Below are 23396 nucleotides of genomic sequence, written 5' to 3' on the forward strand. Positions count from 1 at the left end.
CTATTAACATGGAAAGGATGGGGGAGGAGAGGAGAGGAGAGGAGCGGGAGGACTGTGGGGGGTGGTAGGGCATGAGAGGAGGCAGGCATACACTTTGGAATAATTAAAGGAACACACAAACACAAGGTACTGTATAGTCGCAGTCACAAGCATATTGCACTTGCATACACAGGCATATATGTCCTTTTAGAGAAAATATTCATACACACAGGCTCTTGGGACACTCCTGCACACACAAGAGTCAGAGTCATCACTGGGGTAGACGCGCACACACGCACGCACACGTACAGATATGCACTCAATATAAACCTCTCATTGGAGCTGATAAGGATTCACTTACTGGCATGCCTGCTGTCAAAACAGCAGCATTATGGAGTTTGATTGGGTCGAAACTGCCCACAGCTCTGACCCGGTCCATTAGAACCCCCTGTCTGTTTCTGGCTCCCTGCCACACACACACACACACACACACACACACACACACACACACACACACACACACACACACAGCATTTACTGGAACAAAGCACCATGGTTTACTCTAAAAAGAATATATCCTCTCCTTCGGGTGGAAACCAAAACTGTCCAAATTCAAAATTGGCAAATGTAAAGCTTGCACATCTGCTACTTTTGTGTGGCGCTATAGCAAAGGCTTTTTTTCCTACTAAACACACAAAATTGCGACAAAAACTACACAAAATATAGAAAATCAAAAGCACTGCTTACGAGAATTCACATTTACGTTAGCATTTGTTATTTAGGTTTTAGGAAATTTAAAAAACATACACAGTTGGTACTGACTGTATTCATTTATCCATTTGTACACCAAATGAGCACGTATTTGTACACTCTTTTTATGCTGCATTCACATGGCAGAAGATACAAAAGATACAAAGATATAAAGCTACACAGCATATTTGTGTCTTTGTATCTGAAGTTGAAGCCAGCTCAACTTATCTGTAGCTTTGTAGCAGCTACAAATGTTGGAAGTATCTTTGTATCTTTATGATGCTGGCGAGTGGCGACCATTGAAAACAAATGCTAACCTGTATGTCTTTGTATCTGCCAGTGTGAGCGCAGCGTAATGAGTTAACACTCCCTAACCCGAGTTACACGAGTTATGTTTTATTTGTTTTATTTGCCGATTTTGATAACTTTTAAGACATAAAGGTTTTCTGCGGACACGTCACATGTTTGGATCACGTGACCGGAAACAAAATAATGACTCTCGCTTCTCAGGCCTTCTGGGTAATCAAGTCACAATGCAATCCTATGGAGAATCATGGCAGCCTCCGGGTTACTCTTCTTTGTTTTGGATGGCAGTTTTGGATGGCGGTGTCCCGACATCATGAGAAACGATTGCGCTATTTTAAGGCGATCGTGAAATGTAGCTATGTACGTTCACGAGGGTGATTCTTCAATGGTTAGTGAAAAACTGCGGCAGGGAAGCGATGTTTATGATCGAAAACCTCTGCGATATTAAATTGTCACTGAGGATACACTAGTGTACACAGATACACACACACACACACACACACACACACACAAGTAGTGCAGCAAACAACCTGGTGTTAGATTCAGGAATGTGAGTGTGCATCGAGTTAGATTCAGGTATGTGAGTGTGAGTGTGCATCGTTAGATTCAGGAATGTGAGTGTGAGTGTGCATCGTTAGATTCAGGAATGTGAGTGTGAGTGTGCATCGTTAGATTCAGGAATGTGAGTGTGAGTGTGCATCGTTAGATTCAGGAATGTGAGTGTGCATCGTTAGATTCAGGAATGTGAGTGTGAGTGTGCATCGAGTTAGATTCAGGAATGTGAGTGTGCATCGTTAGATTCAGGAATGTGAGTGTGAGTGTGCATCGTGTTAGATTCAGGAATGTGAGTGTGAGTGTGCATCGAGTTAGATTCAGGAATGTGAGTGTGAGTGTGCATCGTTAGATTCTGGAATGTGAGTGTGAGTGTGCATCGAGTTAGATTCAGGAATGTGAGTGTGAGTGTGCATCGTTAGATTCAGGAATGTGAGTGTGAGTGTGCATCGTTAGATTCAGGAATGTGAGTGTGAGTGTGCATCGAGTTAGATTCAGGAATGTGAGTGTGCATCGTTAGATTCAGGAATGTGAGTGTGAGTGTGCATCGTGTTAGATTCAGGAATGTGAGTGTGAGTGTGCATCGAGTTAGATTCAGGAATGTGAGTGTGAGTGTGCATCGTTAGATTCTGGAATGTGAGTGTGAGTGTGCATCGAGTTAGATTCAGGAATGTGAGTGTGAGTGTGCATCGTTAGATTCAGGAATGTGAGTGTGAGTGTGCATCGTTAGATTCAGGAATGTGAGTGTGCATCGTGTTAGATTCAGGAATGTGTGTCAGTGTGCACACTGACCCTTCCGTGACATTCAGGGATGTGTTAACGGAGTAAGTTGGTTCTCTGGAGGGACTTGACATCACACCGAGAGCCTCCAGTGACATGCCAAGTATGGACACCTACACTCCTACAGTATGTGTTCATTAAGGTGTGTGTGTGTGTGTGTGTGTGTGTGTGTGTGTGTGTGTGTGTGTGTGTGTGTCAGTGTGTGTGTGTTTGTGTGTGTGTGTGTGTGTGTGTGTGTGTGTGTGTGTGTGTGCGTGCCTGCGTGTCTGCCATAGGTCAATCCTCTCATGTCTGGGAGTCCTCTCACTGTCCAATCAAAGCCTCATTACCAACAGGGCTCTTCAGACCCAGCTGTCTGCCAAGCTGCAACTTCTGTCCTACCTCTCCATCCTCCCTGTCTGTGTGTATGTCTCTCTCTCTCTCTCTCTCTCTCTCTCTCTCTCTCTCTCTCGCATGCTTATTCTGTTCTCATCATAGTTTGAACTCTCTCTTTCCTTCTCTTTTACTTATACTCTCTCTATCATTAATTAATGAATCATTGATGACGGTTATTAATACCTTTCTGTCCCACCTTCTCTCTCTCTCTCTCTGTCTTGATCTTCCACTCTGATCACCATTTGGACTTAAAACATCAGCTGCCAATCTGTTAGGTTGGCACCCGTGCAAGACGGCCACTGCCAAGACATTCGAGGGCTGTGCTAATTTTACACCAATGTTGTGTGCATTTCCTTAATTTTCCTGTGTATGTGTGCGTTTATAATATGTGTGTTTATTTGTGCACATACGTAAGTGTGCATGAATGCGGTTTGTCCATCCCACACCCCCAGCCTCTGTGTTTGTGCGTGTGTGTGCGTGTGCGCGTGCGTCACAAGTGCGTATGCGTGCATGTGTGTGTCGCGAGTGCCATACTGGCAGACACTCTGTGGGGTGTATTCTTAGCACCCTGGCTGGCCGTCTGTCTTCCGGACTTGTCCTCCGGAGGTTTTACTTGCGGCTACAGGGGATTATTTTAATACTTAATTCATTCACGGTTCATGCACGTGTTCTATGAATGCAGTCTCAGTTTAAGAAGTGTTTATGGACATGTGCTCGAAATAATAATGCAGTGCAAAGTGCTTTAAAGAAAAAAATAAGAAGAATCATAAAACTACATCAAAAACATCAAAGTGAGGGTATATGGACTGTGAAATTCTATTGGTATCATTAATCTGCACATGTAGACAAGGAGTTTGGTCCATTTCTCTGCAGCAGGTGTTGACTTGCTCTGTTAATTTTCAGCCCCGCTCGCGGCTGGGCTCTAAGGAGGGCCTAGTATGTCGGTCAGTTGGTCCGTCCTTCCAACACTTTGGTCCCAAACAACATATCCCCCCAAAAAAACGACTGGCTGGATTGCAATGGCATTTTGGTATCCCACTGGCCTTTCCTTTAGCTCCAGTCACAGGCCAATATTTCCACACACTATCTTCTAAATTGAATGAAATAAAACTTTCTGCACTGAGCGAGGATAAACCCTACTGATTTAGCTGACCCCTTAAATAAAGCCTGACCTATTTCTAGATGGAGAAATGGAGCATCCTTCATCTGCTCTATTTCCCGAATTAATTAACAGTTAAAAAAATGTAATGAAAACATTTTAAACTAAATTCCATGGAGAATTGTCGTCTTTTGTTGATCCCTGTGTCCTTGGTGCTACATTCTTTATTCACTACTGAAATTAAACTTTGATCCGCAATGTTGTCCTATAAAGAGAGAGTTGAGACCAATTATGTTCATTTCTATTTTGCATTATTGATATACTGACATTCAATTTAAAAGAAGGACGGATGTACACTAAACAACAACGTGGGCACGGCTGCTCTTGTTCATAGTGACACCGTTTGACCTGTCCAAGTTTAGCCAAGACGCCAACTTTGAAACTGTCGTTGTCTGTGACAGTCCAAAAATGAATTTCTCAGCCAAGTGGGCTGCAGGAAGCCTAGCTGAGTCCTAGTGACGAGAGACGAGATGGGTTTCCATAGTCGCCTCTCAACTTCGACACACACACACACACACACACACACACACACACACACACACACACACACACACACACACACACACACACACACACACAGTGACTGCTCTTTAGCAGTGCACTGCTGCCAGAGCATAGACTTGTTTTCACTTCCATCCCGCTAAAAGGATTAGTGGCCACGCACCGCTCCATTCCCTTGGATTATCATTGGAGTCCTTGACATTTTGAAGTAGTTCTCCCTAACTGCATAACTTGCATAAGACGTTTTTTATGGGGTGGCTCTGGGGCTCCTGTAAGCAGCGGACAGGATGGGACCGACTGTGACCAGAATATTAAACGCATTAAATGTCCTTGCACCGTGGCTGATGCTGCTCTTCCTCTCCAAAGTTTTCCCATCAAATCATAAATCTTGGCGTGATGGAGCCTGTGGGTGGGGGGGGGGTGACGGACGGACTACTGTATCCTCACTTTGTGTTTCAGCTTGTGTGTGTGTGTGTGTGTGTGTGTGTGTCATTGAGAGTCGGGCTCTTCCAGGTGGTTGTTTAATGAAAGTTAGTGGCATGAAGAGACAAAGTGTCAGCTGTCTGTGTGATAGATAGTACTGCTGCTAGCATTAACACTGGCCTATCAGTCGGAAGAGGCTGGCGTCCTCCTTCAGAGACGCTGTCTGTTAGATTAATCAGGTAATGGACCACCCCTGTCTCTCTCTCTCTCTCTCTCTCTCTCTCTGTTCAATCCTGATGCCGCAGTTCTTTCACCTATTGTGCTCTCTCTCTCTCTCTCTCTCTCTCTCTCCCCCCCCTCCCTCTCTTGCGGCATCAGTATCTGCAAATGCAGTTTGTTTGTGGTGTCTTTATCTTCCTCTCTTTTGTTCATTGACTTGTTTTCCCCTTTCTCCCCGCCTTATTTGCATTTGCTCTTACACTTAATTTACGTCTGTTCCTTTTTGCTTTCTGTCACATTATTATTCTCTTTCAACCTCGCTCTCTCTCTCTCTCTCTCTCTCTCTCAATTTCTTGACTCGTTCTGCCTTTTCCCTTTGCTCAGCCTTCCCATCTCGTTCATCAGACTCATTACACACACACACTCACACACCTACAGTACACCTCATGTGTTCCATTGCATGTCTTTTCAGCCCGTGCAGATACTCTCAGCGGGCCAATTTCCCTGTGAATGAGCGCGATGGCTCATTGTGAAAGCGAGCCCCGGTGCTGAAAGTCATTTCATCAACAGCGAGCCGCTTTATACAGAGTCAATCACGCTGAAATATCTCTCCAATAGCTCCCATTTTGTTAAGCACCACTCCCCCACCGCCATGAATATAATTTCTCTGATGGGGCCGCGCTCGTACTTCTTTTTTCTCAATCCCGCCGAATGCCAGAGTTAGTCAGAGGTAAATTGGATTGGAACTCTTCGAAGCTGATTTAGAATGGAAGCTTTGATAGAAGGGGCTGTTTGAGTGTCTGTCGGATTCCTGAGTGTTAGTTAACTCTCTTTTTTTGCAGTGATTGCATGCAAGGGTGGCTATTATCAGTTCATCATAGGTGAATAAATGTGCGTTTATTCTGTAGACTTCACATTTAGTTTAAATTATTTAGGCAGTTTATCTTTTGGAACTACAGTATAATTAATCTGAGTTCCCAGAAGCTCTCAAAAAATAATTACCTCCAGGCTATGGGGTTTGTGACTGGAAGTCTCTGCCCTGTCAGGGAAAGTCAATGAGTAATAAGTAAGTAAGTGCATCACACCAGAGGTCGGAGCACCATGCTATACCGAGGTTGTGGAATGAAAATAGCCTGATTCATCACTTGAAGGTGTTGTACATTAAGTGATATTTGTTAAAGTAAGTGCTCTATATTCTGACGGTAATCATATAGAGTACATCTGTCCAGCTCTTAAGAAAACAAAAAATACATGTTCAAGTCAGATTCCAAACACAGTCCTGTTATTGAACACACTATATACAGTAGGTATGATTGCTAAATCATAAATGTAAAGCTTTAACTTTATATTTATGATTTCACCTATGACATGCTCAAAATAGGGTCGCTAGATTAAAAGTGATTAATTCTGTCTTTCTCTGTCTTTTTAAATCATTTAACCAATGAAAAGTATTAACTAGACTCTAGGTCTAGAGCTTGTCCAATTGTAACGAAGGTTGTTTTTATTTCCTAAAAAGTGACTGTTTCTGACATACAAGGTTTCTGCACGACATGCTATCTATATTATTCATAGAGATGGTACCGTATGCCTCTGAGGCACAAAGTGAGTAGACAGAAATGTCGCCATCTTATAATGTACATTAGTGAGGACCATTTAGATGAAAATGGGTGACCTGGTCTACTACATTTACATGACCATGTACCCGTCGTCTACGGTTCATGCCATTTATTCTTGGACTCATAAGAGCGTCTGCTAAATGCCTACTTTGTAATACGAAACGTCTTGTTCTTAAAATGTTATTCTTGTTTTTTGTCCAGGTTCGGGAAGCATCGCAAAGACGACCGTCCGGGTGACAAAATGGAGCGTAAAGGTTCCAGCAAGTGGACCACGGCAGACACCCAGGCCTCCGACGAAGAAACACAGAGGATGAGGCTGGAACAAGAGAGGTAAAGACTATTGTTCAAAGGCTTCAAATTGGCACTCAATCATTTAAGTAACAGTGAGTGTTGTATGTGGTTCTGGCCAGCAGGGTCAGGTTTCATCTGCGTCTGTCAACATCTGCCAGAGACTCGGTGCACACTCTTGTGTACACTCTTTGTGCTCTCTTCACCGTTAAGTGAATGCTAAGAATGTCTTACTGTGTACAGTATGTATGCTGTTACAAATCATTTAGCTACCGAGGAGTTGATGTGGCAGCGGCTGCTGAAACTCTGAAGCCACTGTCGACATGTTGCATGTTGGTTGGTGAAGCCTAGTGAAAGCTGAGGGAGTGCATCAATCTTGGGGTTGTTTTATTATTGATATTGGGTAAATGCCCGCCAGCCAAACGCAGAAGAGTTACTGCAAACTTCAACACAGACTCCCCCCCCTCTCTCCTTCCCTCCTTCTCTCCCTGTCTCTCCCTCCGTTCTCCGTGCGTCCATCTGTCTCTTTAGTCCAACGAAGTGAAATGTCAGGCGGGCACGGTGCCAGTCGTTTGGGGTTAGCGCATTATAAATGCCAAGGCCATTACAGCTATAGCTCCAGCTAATTAATTCCCCAGCTCTGGATGTTCGGGGCAGGCATCATTAATGGCATTATGCCCCGCAGTCGCTCGTTAGGGGCAAATTTGGATTGTAATTCTCTCGTCGGGTTTTGCGGAGCAGTTAGCCCAATAACATGATAATGGCCTAGTCTTTAATTATAATTGGGATAAGGTGAATGGAAATGTCACGGTGCAGGGATTTGGTTACTTCGTTAGATTCTTTTTCTTAAGTTCACTGTCACATTTTATGGAAACAGCTTGCTAATAAGACAAGCTGATTTATTGGACGTTATTCTGTGTCTTCCGTGGGGTTTCTTTTACGCCATGGCTCGGCAAGAGGCCAGCCGCGAATGGGTCTGCGTGCGACGTGCGTACGTGTGAGTGTCTGTCCACCTGCCTGTCTGCCCCTGCTCGCGTGTGTGTCCGTACACACACACACACACACACACACACACACACACACACACACACACACACACACACACACATAGACACGCAAGCTGAGTCGCCGGTGGCAGCGGAAACCATGCAAGGCACCAACCTGCTCATTCTCATCCCAAAGTCAGGGGAGCCGGGGATCTACACTGGAACCTTGGATTCCCCAAGCTGCCGCTCTACCTCCTGAGCCACTGCCGTTCCCAGCACTCTACGAGCATTAGCTTCTTCCTCCAGCGTTGAGCTGACCAGACTGTCAATGAATGCTCTGGCTGACCACCGCATACTCGCTGCCCGCTCGCTTTTCCAAGGTTGACCCGGGAGCCCCCCGGACTCCCCCGCCCTCCGCCTATTGATCTGGTCTGGTACCAGAGGCTGATGTTAATCCAACCTGCGTCGACCACATGAACGCATCTCCTCACAGGTCGAAGGCTGAGCAAGGCCAGAGGGAGATAGAGGACTCCAGCTTACAAAGCAATAGCTCCGACGATGGCACACAAACATACAATTAAATTCAAAATGTTCCGCCAGTGTGCGTCTTTCAATTGTCAAATTAAACCAGAGATATCAACATGAAAACTATTTACCGATCAATAGGCGGAGGAGTCGGGGGACTCCTGGGACGACCTTAGAAACGCATTGGTCAGTCAGAACATTTATTGACAGGAAAAATCTAATGCTAGGAGTGCTGGACAGTTTCTGTCGGGCATAAACCTCTTATCTCCATATTCTAACTAAATTAAATGAATGCAATACAGATGCACGTTTTGAGATTATAGATCTGCTACTTTTGCCATTTTATGAATATGAATCCTGAAAAGTAACAGTTTTGGACATACTGTATACAGTAAGGTTTCCACCCGACAGAGACGATATGTGTCACAACGCTGAATATAGTCGATCTAAAAGCTCACAAGCTTGCGATTGCAAATCAGTTGTTTTCAGTCCGGAACAACCGATGCACGATGAATTATAACGTATTAAGCATACTTCTCCTCAATAAGATATTGTAGAACATGTCCAGATGTCTTGTTTTTTTCTCCCTAATGCAGGAATCTTATCCTGTTCTACCTTCCTCTAGCTCCGCTTCCTCTCTTTCACCGCCTGCTATCAATTGTGTCAGCCTTACCGCGGTGCAATAGCTTATTATGCAGCGGACACAATGGCACATAATGGACCATTGTTCTGTTCTGACATGACAGAAAGGTCATTCGCAATTCTTTCTGCTGTAATGTCCTGTCCTCCTCTCCATTCCACCTCCTTTTCGCCCTAGCTCGCCTCCTGTTTTACCCTATCACTCTCCGTTTGTTTGAGGTATCTCTGTGCCTCATCAAAGTTCATTATTGAGACTGTATTTTCTTGCATTTTAATATATTGGGAGTCCGAGGGAGAGCAGATGTAGTCAGGTAAAGTGGAGTGTGGACCTACCTTGGTGTTTTGAATCAAGTCAAATGGAATTCATCTCTATAGCGCTCGCTGTCAGCCAATGAAAATGAATGTGTAGTCAAGGACACAACAAAATGTGTTGACTACAAATTTAATGATTTTTTTAAACGATAAAAAAATGCCAGGTTATATAACTCTAACTCTAATAATAATAGACTACATAATGAGGGTGGAAGGCAACCTGTGCAGCCATACTGAAGCTGCAATCAAATGGTTGTTTAAATGTGTTTGTTTGGTTTTCAACCCTGCCTTTTGACTGTTGCTAAAATCAATGTAGGCCACACTTTCTATGCATCAGCGCCTCTTAACGCTGAGTTTACTGCCCAGGGCGGTAAGCCCATCTGTTGACTGCCCAGGACGGCGATGTTCCGTCTTTTAAGCTTTTTAATATATCGGCCAGCGATATACACTACATGAGTCTAGGAGCGTCCATTGTGCAACTTTTGAAACCACTTCCGGTTGGTCCGTCAACAAAAGTCTCCCCCCTCCATTTTAGTGGACGGGAGGAAAAATCTTCTAACGCTGATATCTCAGAATCTAAATCTCAGATTACGATTCTAATCAAAACTGCTTTTTTGACGGCCCACCAGAATGCATGCCTTGGGTGCTCGGTGTTCCTCCCTCGAATGTTTGGGTTATACGCTACACAACAACAACAACAACACAGTCACTGTGTCACCTTGAAAAGGGCTCTGAAGCCACAAACAGCTGGGCAAGGTCTACAGGTTCTGTATGTACTGGTTTCAACTGATGCTGGGCAGTTAAAGTGTTTTAAGAACCCCGGTTTTGTTCCCCCACAAAACAGAACTTGTACGTGAAAAGGCCACAGACCTAAGTACAGTAGATCTGTAACAGAAATGGACTCCTGCCTCTAGTACTTTGTTTATGTACAGAGGGGGCTGCTGGGAAGTGGGAAATGGCCGGCTCTAGGTTGTTATGTCTGGCCTTTTCTTATCATCCATGGTGTTAGTGTATACAATCTGTAGAACTATACGCGGCTCTCTGATGGAAACACTGTTTTCCTCCAGGGTACAAAAGATCTCTCGAGAGAGAACCCACTTCCTTCTGTGCTGTTTGATAATCTCCCCAAGTCCACAAATAGTTGAGATGTTGTGAGTAGCCAGTCAGCCGTCTGACCAGTCTATAATGGTCGTGTGTGTGTGTGTGTGTGTGTGTGTGTGTGTGTGTGTGTGTGTGTGTGTGTGTGTGTGTGTGTGTGTGTGTGTGTGTGTGTGTGTGTGTGTGTGTGTGTGTGTGTGTGTGTGTGTGTGTGTGTGTGTGTGTGTGTGTATGACGTCAGTGGGGCTCAGATTGGTCACTCTTAACTAATGTTCGGCCATGTAGAGTCATCTCTTCAGACTCTACCTCACCCGATAGCACTTCTCTCTCCTTGTATGCTTTCTTGTTGCCTTTGTTGGAGATGCTGATCTACCAAACAGTATATCAGTTCTTACGTATGTTGTAGTTTACTGTTAGTTAGATTCATTACAAAATGTAGGATGTTATTTAGATGCTAGGTTCATTGTTTACTTTATTTACCTTGTAATTGTGTATTGACTAGAGCTAATGTTCAATCGCAAAAGTGTCTGAATGCCCTAATTGTAAATTAAAACTGTGTCCAAATTTGGAGATGACTCGTGCCATCAATATGACGTTTGTGTGCCACAAATATACTATAAAAGCTGAGTGCAAGCAGTTTTATTGTCATAACAGCATGTCTCTCTTAGAGCCAGAGAATTCATTATGTCACATCCAATGTCTGTCTATGTCTTGCCCATATTTGGGCAAGACTGACACGCTCATCAGTGTGATGCCAGAGATGCATTCAGAACCCTGTCTTGTTTATCCACTTTAAGCCCCTTTTCAAAATGTTTCAAAAATAGCCAATCTACGCACAACCTCAAGTGTCGCCGCATCGTGATGCGTTGAGTGCTTGAAGATCTGCTACAGTATGTTAGGTTTTAACATTTAGCTTATAATGACGGGGAGAGAGCACTGAGGGAGCAGGGGTTCAAACCCCAGACAGAGATGTGCAGAGAGCACTGAGGGAGCAGGGGTTCAAACCCCAGAAAAGGTCACATGTGTGGGCGCGTAGTAGCGCATGCCTATTTTGGGGGGTGGTCTTTTTGTGGGGTCTGTCCCTTGTGCCATTTCATGTCGTTGGACAGTAAAATAAGCAATACGTTCTCATTAGTCTGAAACTAAAACTGACATAAAAAGTATAATTATAAACAATAATTTTGATAGTGGAATTATCATTACATGTCAAATGTTCGTCTTGAAGGCACCAATGGCCCTTATGGCCCCAAACATAAGCCCTTATTGGCCACATTGGCCCCCCATTGGCCCTGCACATGCCCTTATGTGGACTTATTTTTCCCCTTTTTTTTTGAGGGAAGGGGCACTTTGAGGCAAAAGGGCAGGGGCTAGCTCCCCCCCTGCACAAAGATTTGCATAAAAAAAGACATCAACCACGTGACTGGCGGTGTGGTCACAGGTTTGATCCCGTACAATAAAAGCATCGGCTATACGACTGAACAAAGATGTAAATGTAGTGCGTGTGAATCCTGCGGGGGGACTATTAACCATATGAAACGCCCCCACTAGCCCACTCCTTGAGAGTCATCAGAGTCACACAGCCTCTGATGGAAAACCTGCTGCTTTCTTTCACGTATTCGTCTCATTATGTCCAACATGCAAATTTTCCGGGGGGCACTTGCCCGATTTCTATTTGCTGAGCGCCAAGCAGACCCAATCCGCCCCAATTACCCCTTTTTACACACACACACACACACACACACACACACACACACACACACACACACACACACACACACACACACACACTCACACACACCACTATTTCTGTCCCGCTCGCTTTTCCAGCGCTGTTAAAAAGGGGCCTGGAGAAATGTGAGTGTATGGTAATTGGCAGTTGTAAAGCTCTGATAATTGGCAGGAGTGTAATTACAGGTTGATGCGTAGTTCCCCCTCTGCTATGGAAAATGCTCTTGCTCGTTATTCGCCAGGTAATGGCCTTAGAAAGTGTATATGTGTAGTGCGCACATGTGTGTGTGTGTGTGTGTGCATGTGAGTGTGAGAGGGTTGGAGGTTGGTGTGTATGTGCGTAAGTGCTTGTGTGTGTTGGAGAGACAGTGTTTTGAGTCAGACAGAGAGAGAGAGAAATCGGGAGGTGTATGTCAGTGAGAGGATAAGAAGGGGGGATGTGTGTGTGTGCGCGACTTTGCGTGTGTGTGCACACGTGCGTGCATGTGTGCACTAGCAGCACACTGAATACAAAGTGCTTCCCTTGTGTGTGAGGTGTTGTACAGCCCTGGGTCTATTATGCATTGTTTATGGTTTCTTTTGTTGGATGAATAATAGACTCTTCATCGTGTGTGCTCTGTAATGGAAAGTTAAAATGGAGCCATCAACAGTCTCTTGCAGATGTTGCCACGGAGCGTCTCCCGTGTTGTTAATGTGACACTGGAGATTAAAACGGCACACGTGCGTGCGCACCATAAACGTAAGCCTGGGAGAATATTAAACTAGTTCTCAGAGAATTAACTCTGTCTGCCCGCACAGGTGTGGCCGAGATGATAATAATAATAATAAGTAGAAAAGCGTGCTTCTCGGAGGTGCGCTTGTCTCCGCCAGGCCGGGTGGCCTAATAGGGCGAGGGCTGTATAAGTTGTGTGTTACGGCTGTCAGGTCATGAGGACACGCCCCTTTCTGTTAACTACTGTTGCATTAATGTATTGTGCTGATAATTTTACACAGAAGTGTTTAAATATGCAATCTGATTAACCTAGAACCTTTGATCTAGGAAGCTTCTGGACCGTGACAGCATTAGTTTGAACCTTTGCCAGTCCATCCTGTCTGTGTCCCACTGTATGAAAGTAGATACTGTATACCTCCAGGGATATGAGGCCCAAATACTTTGAATAAGAGCATCATTTTCAAATTTTCGATCATTCACCCATTAAAACCAGGAAAACATACGGGTGATTTTAGCGTTGGCTATTCAAAAATAGCAGACATACAAACTCGCAGCGCATCACTTCTTGCCATGTTGCAGCCGCCAAATACACATCAATTCGGGTGTCCTTCTTGGCCCGACAAACTATCGAACTACTGTACATGATTTGGAAGGCATTTGTAGAAGGTCTCAACGGGTGGATGACGTGCTCTTCTCCTCCAGGATCCAGGCTAAGACCAGAGAGCTGCGGGAGCGCCAGGCCAGGGAGAGAGACTACGCCGAGATCCTGGACGTGAGCCGACCGCCCGGCGAGGATGAGCACCCGTACGCCGGCATCGCCTCTCTGGACACCTCCCTGGACGGGGGCGTCGGCGGCAGCCGGCCGCACAGCCCCCGTCCGGACGACTATCCCCAACACCACCACCACCAGCACCACCACCCGCAGCACCAGCACCACCTCTCCGACTCGGTGTACACCCAAGTGAGCAAGGCCCGCAACGGACGGCCGCCCTCAGCCGACAGGTAGGAACCCCTGGAGCTTTTCTGTTATTTTTTATTCTTTTAATTATATTTTGGGGGCTACGTATTCAGCCTTTATTGATAAGATTTAGGGGAGAGACACAGGAAACGGGGAGAGAGAGAAAGACGGGGAATGACAGGTTGTCAGGATCGGGACTCGAACCCGCAACATTCAGTCAGGGATGCCTATAGTATGTGGTATATGTGCCTGGACAGCTAGACCATTGTGCGCCCCGAGAAAGCCTTTCTTGATGTTGCTTGATTAGAAGAGGGGACGGGAGGGGAAGAGAACAGACGGGAACAGCGTAGAATGAAGTAGAACACAACGGAATACACATTTGTTTGGCTATTGGCTTCATCGTGGTACAAAACAGTAACACAGACATAACACAAACACTACAAAACACAATTAATTTTCATTAATTCTTCATTCTTTGTTCCGTTCATTTTCAGGTAAGTAGTTTCTCATTTGTTTCTTATTGGCTTCTCTTCTTTCTGCACTTTTTAAACTACACTTAATTGCTTTTTTTTTAGATAACTTTTTGTTAGAGGTTATTAATATTAATGACTCAGGCCTGCATGCAGACGGTGAGACACTTTATCTGTCATCTACACAGAAACAAGGTTTATATTCATTTACTATCGTTTAGAAATCTAGACGATGCTAAAATGTGAAAAACAACGGCTTGCATAATATGAATGAATGAACAGCAGTGAAACAAAAGGGCATCTTACATCATAAAAGCAAAAAAAGCTGTATTTTTGTGTTTTATCCTGTCTAGGGTTGTCGTTTAATATCTTACAAAATGCCTATGGTGTCCTTCTTGTTATCAGTGATGTTGAAGATCAATAGAAACATAATGAAGTCTGTGTTGCTTTGTAGACGTGATGTCCTTACAGTACTGATCTTAACTGAGGTGTCCCAACCTCACCCTATTTATTCATTTGATAGTGACACACACACACACACACACACACACACACACACACACACACACACACACACACACACACACACACACACACACACACACACACACACACACATACTTTTTTGTAGCATGTTATGCTTACCTATAGACAAATCCACGGAGGGGTGCCCTTGGCGCAGTAATGGATGAGGTGTCACATTAAGCACAGCTTGACACCTCGGCATTGATTGCCTACACCTGGCCTACAGGGTACCGCTCCATGGATCCGTCTATGGATGTTATAGATGGGAGACTTTTGACCTTTGTCATTTTGACCTTTAATTTTTATCCCACGCATTGGCAACCCATTCTTTCACCCAGTGTCAATTATCTAATGTAATCCTGGGCGCTACACTTTACACGGACTGACCTCATGCTTCCTTCTATGCATGAGGAGTCCAAGCTGCTTCTTTTCACCTGACGGGGGAGTTTCCCCGGTTGGACATGTAGCGCGTGGAAGGAACACGTTATTAATATTCCAACCAGTTCCTTTCCCCTCCATCAGGCACCCCGGCTGGCCAGGGGGAGGTAGTTTATTGACCTTAGTCATTAATAGTTTTTCGATGCATTCCTAAGAAACTATTTCAAAATTGTGACTGATCCACTTATTAGATTAGAAGGTGATGCCAGTGTGCCAGCGCTCGCCCATTCTGCCGCATCCCAGGCGGATGTGTGCGCGCAACCTCGACCTTTAGGGTGAAGTCGCTTCTCCCCCTTAGGGTGTCTTACTGGTACTGTACAGTATGTACGTACCATCATATCACTTTTAACTTGTTTTTATTACATACAAGGAACTTGCTTTGATGGCTTGCTCACACAGATCACCCCAGACATAAACAAGTGCAGTAGGCTGCTTTATTCTCAGTATGCATATGGCCTCTCTGAGGGACTTATTGATTGCACTAAAAGGATAACATTTTGTGTATCGTCATGCAGGGTGGGTGCCGTGTTTTCTTTGTATTTATTATCAAAGTAAGAATTGGATTCATTTCACTAAAAGGTCCTAATCGCCTTATAGCTCACACTAACCTTTCGCCACTTCCTCAACACCAGAGACCTCCCAACGTTGTTATTCCAGTCAGATGTGTGTGGCTGGGCCAGACACAGGCTCACATAACGGTGTTATTGTGGCATGGGCTGAGGCGGCGCTACAGCCAGCACACCTGGAGGAACAAAACTAATCAGAGCAAAAGGAGGCAGGTGGTAAATGTCAGAGCCCGCCTGCCGCCACACACAATCAGCCTCCGTGAGCCGAGACTCCGAGAGAGACCCCGGAGACCTCGGACCGCCCAGGGGACGGAACCTTTGTAGATTCTCAGCTCCTATATACGTGCATGTTCTCTCACTCTTGCACGCTCTCTAGTCACTCATTATTTTCAATCTCTTGTTCTCTCTATCTCTGTCTATCTTATCCCTCTCTCTGCCTATTCACTATCTCCTCACCTGTGGCTCTCTGTCTGTACCTTTCACTCCCTCATTCAATACTGTATATATTTCCGTTTCCCCTTCCTCTCTCTTCCTCCTCTTTCTTTACTATTGACTTGCTGTCTGCTCCTCACTTTATCTGTATTTCCTGTCACACTATTGTCATCCAAAATGTGCCTACAGTCAGTGTAATGTAAACTTAAAGCGCATCATCATCAGTAGCAGGCTAGCAGCCCTGGCCAGTGTGGCGACTGCAGTATTAGCACACCACATTTCCCAAAACCCTCCTGCGATCAATGTGCGAGGGTGACTGCGGGTCTGTGCAGACGGATTTGGGAACCGCTTCATAGCCCGCAGCATAGCAGAACCGTTGGCTTTGCACAGATAAGAAGCACGTCCCGCGGTCTGAATGCATGGGCTTGTCCTCCTGGCGGTGGCTTTCACGCATTCCCCAGACGGACAGCCTCGCCACCCGTGCGCTCCGCAAACACCGTAGCTCCCTCTATTGATTTATAATTCATTGTGCCGCTGTTGCCGTGCAAGCAGATTTGTCTGTGGCGTTTCTCTGATGTAGGGGAAGCTTTTTGCAAAGGCGTGTGGGACGCAGGGGAGGACGGTGGACGTCAAAACAATTGTGCAGATGGTGACTGCAGTTTTTCCCCTTGAGTCACAGTTCATGCAATATTCTTTACCAACCCTGATGCCTAAATAATCATTCATCCATTTGCTGCATTGGCAATGCAATTGTTTCTCTCTCCCCCTTCCTCCGTGTGTTACTCACAGACATCATTTTGGTGGTAAATCTCCGAAGGGGGAATGAATTTGATGAGAAAGCTGCTCCCACTCTCTCTCTCCTTACTTTCCGCCTACTGAAGCCCAGGAAAACAACGTCGAGCAGACGGGCGTCCATGACCTTACTGCTTTATTACTTCTCTGAAAAAAATATCTCCCCCTTCAGGCTTCGCCTTGCTGTAGTATTTGGATTTACCGGCAAAGTGCACTGTATTGCATTTCATTCTGTTATGTCACACACTGGGATTAAGTCAGAACAGTGTTGGCAAAACATGTTGTTGGTTGTGAACTCGAGGTAGGGTTTGTTACAAAGCCTCAACAGCTAGTGTGCATGCCATGTACCCTTCAATTTAACTTCAACCATGGTGTTCAATCATGTGCCGCAGAGAGACGATGTGATTCAGTCAATCTCACCAAACGAGTTGATTTCACTTTATTTTGTGTGCCCTGTGCTTTGACTATGTTACGTCTCTGGGCCCTCCTTGGTAACACCAAGAGGAAGGCTATCATTTCACAGTATGATTATCTCTCAATCTCAAACGGCAAGCGATACTGTAGAGCCATGGTTATGCAGCTTTATATGGCCCATTCATGCCCAGAGAAAGTTACACACTAGTTCTTTTCAGAAGCCCTTGATGTAACAGAATAGGTGCCAGGAACACAAACAACCCAGAGATATTAAGTTTCACTCCCAGATCCTTGACGGTTAAGAAAAAACATACCTGCTGGGAAAACCAGGAAGTGAGTTTCCGGTTTCCGGTCTGCCTGCCCTGCAGGACAGGAAGTTAATGTGACTCTGGCATGCCAGGCGTAGGAGGGAGACGGGGGAACGTAGGAGGGAGACGGGGAACGTAGGAGGGAGACGGGGGAACGTAGGAGGGAGACGGGGGAACGTAGGAGGGAGACGGGGGAACGTAGGAGGGAGACGGGGGAACGTAGGAGGGAGACGGGGGAACGTAGGAGGGAGACGGGGGAACGTAGGAGGGAGACGGGGGAACGTAGGAGGGAGACGGGGGAACGTAGGAGGGAGACGGGGGAATGTTTGTTGATGGGATCTGAGAATGTCAGCGGGGGCTGATATCAGAGTCCAAGCATTGTGGAAAAAACAATAATGTGAAACGATAATTCATCTGTACAGTAACCGAGAGTTAAGAAAGATTTTGGTGTTCTGCCTGCCCCGTAGCTGTAGATAACTGGAACCGGGACAGTGTAAATGGGTTACATAAGATGTCAGAGTGGGCTTTTTGTCTGAATGTTCTGGGCATGTTTGCTGCGTTATCTTGGGTACTGCCACATGAATTCAAGTTTGCTTTCCCTTCCTATATTTTCCAGCTGTTTATTTTCGTACTTTCTTGTTGTTCCAAATGGTTAGCATACAATGATGGATTGGTACAAAATAAAATTACATTTAGTGTACCTTGATGCTCTAGTCCAGTGGCTTTCCGTTGTTGACAACATGATAGAAATACTATTACCAGCTGGTAATGCATTAGGTGCACAATGACATACAGTACGTGTTCAGTGAGTGTCTTGGTCAAGGACATGATGTGATGCCGTGAGGAGCTGGAATCTTCTGATCCGAGACACTATTAACTACCATTGTCTACGTGTTGAACTACAGTAACCCTTCATACCAAACTCTCCCCATTGACCACTCTGCCTCCAGCTTCTCTAAAAGATGAAAAAAACATCTTTCTTACCCCCCAAGGCCCTCATCTCCTCACAAGGCTGTAAAACGCCCAATCACCCTTCTCTGCAGCACAGTTATGCTGGAAAGGAAAGGGGGGGGGGGGGAGCCAACAGACAAGAAGGCCCAGCTGCATAAATATCCAGTGGAATTCATTTTCTAATTGCCTTCCAAACTACCCTTGTCCAAGATATCAATTTAACTGTAGAGCTTTTAAAAAGAGAGAGCGAGAGAGGGCGAGAGAGAGGAAGAGTGAGAGCCAAAGGGGGGGGAGCGGGGTAAGAAGACTTAAGAAAGAGGCTTCAGAATGCCTTGGGGAGCATTTGTCCTCTTCCTCTGCCCTAAGGATGGTGCCTGTCAAGTCGATCAGTCTGCAGCAAAAAGGTCCAATCAACAGCCAGATTCTCAGCCTTGTGCCGCAACGTTCGGCTCCGCAAATGGGTTAACGGCGGATCTCCTCCACGCCTCGTGCTTATGCTGAGGCGAACATAACATGAAGAGACACAGAGTGGATCAAGGGTTTGTGTGAAATGTATTTTAGCACGACACCATGTGTTCTCTTTCCTCCCGTTGTTTTGGCCGGCCCACAGTTTGCTGCATAGTAGAGCAGTGTTGACAGCATATTTTGATGTAGTTTTAATCACAGTCTTTTGAATATATATATAAAATATAAGACAAAATCTACAGTTGATTTTGTCGACAAAAATGTCGATTTTAAGTTAACCAAACAAAAATAAAATGACTTCTTTCGTTCTACATGGTTCTCTTCCCCACTAGTCCCTCCTTAACATTGTCAAAAAAGTATATTGACAAAAATGTCAATATACCTAGTCAACGAACCGTCATAGTTTTAGTCGCCAAAATGGTCACTGCTATGTGGATGTTCTCTCTGCAATTCTAGTGTGCTTTGGCCCCCTGCCGATATCCCGTAACCTTGCCCCCGGGACTTTTATTTTCTTGCCTAGTCTCCACCCATCCCACTCCAATCTGCCAAGTAAAATATTGTCTGAACCTGTTGTTCTTTTTTCATCTCTATGGTTTTCCCACAATTATAGGCAAAAAAAATATTCCACACAAGAGGCCCTGGTGTGTGTTCGCCTGACATCTGTTAACATTTGTCATCGTATACATTTTCGAAAAGGCCTTGCCCTCCGAACTGTAAACAAGGAGTCGTGGAAAAACCACATCCCGTGAATGACGGGCAGTACCTGCTGCTGCGGCAAAATCTGCCTGTCTGTATCCATTCGCTGCTTGTCGCCGATTTACGACACACGTTCACTTAGGATTTATTTGAAAAGGCGGCAGTGGTGTTATTGAATAACATTCATCCTCATTAGCCTGTAACGCATGCCAGCTTGTGTTTCATCGTAGGTGTGCATACATAAATGTATGTCCTGGAGTATATATATGTGTGCATGTGTATGTGGACAGTCAAGTCCGCGAGTACACGGCAGCAGTGAATGCTGGGAAGGCTCAGGGGGGATTTGTTGTGATTTGATTCTGTCTGTGCAGGAGGACGCAAAGGATTGTTATTGAATCGGCTCCATTACATTTCATCTCCGCCAGGGGACCCCTGGGGTGGGTTGGTGGGGGGGTGCAAGCCGCCCAGAGGGGGAACGCACGGAGTGGTCAGTGCCGTATCGCAGGCCAACAAACCAACGAGGATGACAGTTGCATGTTGTTATAAGGTCGTGTGTGTGTGTGTGTGTGTGTGTGTGTGTGTGTGTGTGTGTGTGTGTGTGTGTGTGTGTGTGTGTGTGTGTGTGTGTGTGTGTGTGTGTGTGTGTGCGTGTGCGTGTGCGTGCGTGCGTGCGTGTGCACCTTTTGTTAGGCCCGTGTGTTACATTGAGCTCCTGGGCAGCTTGGCTTTGCAGCCCTGCTTTATAAAGGCCAATCAATCCCTCTACTCCCCAACACACATACACACAACTAATCCCACATTCCTTCCATTCAGGTGGTTGAGACTCCCAGCAGGAGCCGCACAAATACACACAGATGAGAACAGCACATACACCATGACCTGCTTATGGACACACACACACAGTGTCGAGGCGGATTAACATGGATGCAAATGCACGCACACACGCACGCACGCACACACGTTTGGATGTTACCACAGACAGACCTACAGTACACATACATACCTGGAGATACAATTTATCATTCAATAAGCATGGGAGGAGTTCACAGAAACCCCGAGCACGTGCGCACCGTGGGCAGTCATGTAAAGTCCTATTGTATGTGACAGTTCATGCAGGTTCTCATACCCTGCTATAACTGCCATCCCTGTGTGTTGCTGTCATCATTTGGATGGCCTACTGTATGTTCCATTTGAGATGAAACAATAAAAGAGACCGTAGCTCTCATGCTGCGTTCACACTGGCAGCTAAGAAAGATAAAAGACGCAAAGCATACCTGTCGCCGTTGAAGTGTTCAGCAACACGCTCGTTGATGTCAAGCGAGCCTCCGATAAGCAACAACATTGTTAAGGAAATAATACAAACAGGAATTGTGTGAAGAGAGGTGAGGGGAAATGGCTAAAACAACGCTTTTAGCTTTGTAGCTGCAGTTGAAGCCAGCTCAATTTGGATTGTATAGCTTTGTGGATTTTGTAGCATCAAACATCAGGTGTAGCTTTGTATCTTCAAGTCGCTGCCTTCTATTGAAAATGTATGGTAACCTGTAGCTTTGTATCTTAATGGTAACCTCAACTGTAGCTTTGTATCTTAATGGTAACCTCAACTGTAGCTTTGTATCTTAATGGTAACCTCAACTGTAGCTTTGTATCTTAATGGTAACCTCAACTGTAGCTTTGTATCTTAATGGTAACCTCAACTGTAGCTTTGTATCTTAATGGTAACCTCAACTGTAGCTTTGTATCTTAATGGTAACCTCAACTGTAGCTTTGTATCTTAATGGTAACCTCAACTGTAGCTTTGTATCTTAATGGTAACCTCAACTGTAGCTTTGTATCTTAATGGTAACCTCAACTGTAGCTTTGTATCTTAATGGTAACCTCAACTGTAGCTTTGTATCTTCATTTAAAAATGAATGGTAGCTTTATAGCTGCCATGAGGGTGCACAAATGCAATACTTAGGATTTTGCCGTGCAGGTTATCATCATTGGCTGGGTTTCCCAAAGTAGGAAGTATGCGTATGGTTCTTACTTCTTCTGAACAACACCCCCTTTCACTGTGAACATAGATATTCCGTGCATAGATGTGCCACGCAATGGTAGGCCTGAGGCCCGGTATGATAGGCCCGGTTAATAAATATAGGCCTACAAGGAGGTTAAATGGGAGGCTATTGTTGCTATTGTAAAGTTATCAATACAAGCTAGTTAATTCAGCATTATTTTATTGATCGGTATGGTAGGCCTGAGCCCTACCATACCAGGCCTCAGGCCTACCATTGCGTGGCACATCTATGCACAGAATATCTATGTTCACAGTGAAAGGGGTTGTTGTTGAAAAGGACCACACACATACTCCCTACGCATAATGTCCTTTGGGAAACCCAGCCATATCATAATATCGTCATCATAAAACAGCAGTGTGCTGGAATAGGTTTAAGGAATTATCTTACTGTAGCAGAATCGGGAAAACCCCAAATGTAATAATAATATTACATTACAGATCATGCAAATTGTGTTTGGATTGAGTCCTCCACTAATCCTCCGTACAGATTTGATTATTAGTTACCGGGATTATGTGTTCTGTGGATACCACACGCGCTCAGGCCCAATCATAATAGAAATCCCAGACATTTTAATAACACAAAACCCAGTGGGGATTGCTCTTAATATTCACTTAATATTATGACTTACTGCTTAGCATTTTGGCAGCTCAATTGACTATTTGATGTGGGCTCTATGCATATTCGCTGCACCCTGAGACTTCTGTGATATTTATTGCTGTGAAGTTCACTGCTATCTGGGGAAATCTTGACTATCTCGACTCTAATCTTTTGGCAGAGTTATTTTTTTCTTCATCTGTGAGGAGGTTATATGGGTCCTTTATGTGCTGAGAGACCAGAGAGCGCCTGCTACTGATGCCAGCTCCCCTGGAAGCCATTTCAAACCTATTATATTGCTGCAGCTGCACCAGAGTAAAGATTAGAGGAGCGGGCGTATGACTGTTAGGTCGCCAGCTTGAATCCCTGAACCAGCTGGGGGGAAATTAATGAACAATGAATTGCCATGTCCCAGCTGGCCTCAGCCATGATCACAGAGCTGGCCCTCAGGCCTGAGCGAGGCAGGTAAAGGCCGAAGCGGCCTAAACACATCGTCATCTAGTTCGCGGTTTCACCGTATTACATAGAGATATAGGCTATTTCTCCAGTAAGTCGTTTTTTACAGATTGTCATAAGTTTGTTACATTACGTCCAAACAAAGTCATAGGAATTGTACTGAATTTAGTGTTTTTGGATTACCTATCAAGAGAGGTTCAGTTCTCTAGTCTAGAAGCTGCTTTTAATACCATACTGAACAATTGACAGGCTCCAATGGCTTCTTTGATGACCAACCACTGTATGCTTTGGAAAATGGTCGGCACTAATGTTATAATGCAGTAATG

The 23396-nt window shown here is 45.0% G+C and overlaps 1 protein-coding gene across 3 annotated transcripts in view; it reads left to right on the plus strand.

Annotated features, from left to right (window-relative positions):
• The window catches only part of LOC308325898 (partitioning defective 3 homolog), a 261533-nt gene that overhangs the window by 176188 nt on the left and 61949 nt on the right, over positions 1-23396 (plus strand). For all 3 annotated transcript variants that reach the window (XM_080778653.1, XM_080778655.1, XM_080778654.1), the window contains 2 exons: positions 6862-6990; positions 13651-13950. In XM_080778653.1, coding sequence (XP_080634779.1) covers positions 6862-6990; positions 13651-13950 — 429 coding nt within the window. The remainder of the gene's footprint in view (positions 1-6861; positions 6991-13650; positions 13951-23396) is intronic.

Source organism: Protomyctophum bolini, assembly GCF_963924005.1.
Source record: "Protomyctophum bolini genome assembly, chromosome: 12".
Lineage (NCBI taxonomy): Eukaryota > Metazoa > Chordata > Actinopteri > Myctophiformes > Myctophidae > Protomyctophum > Protomyctophum bolini.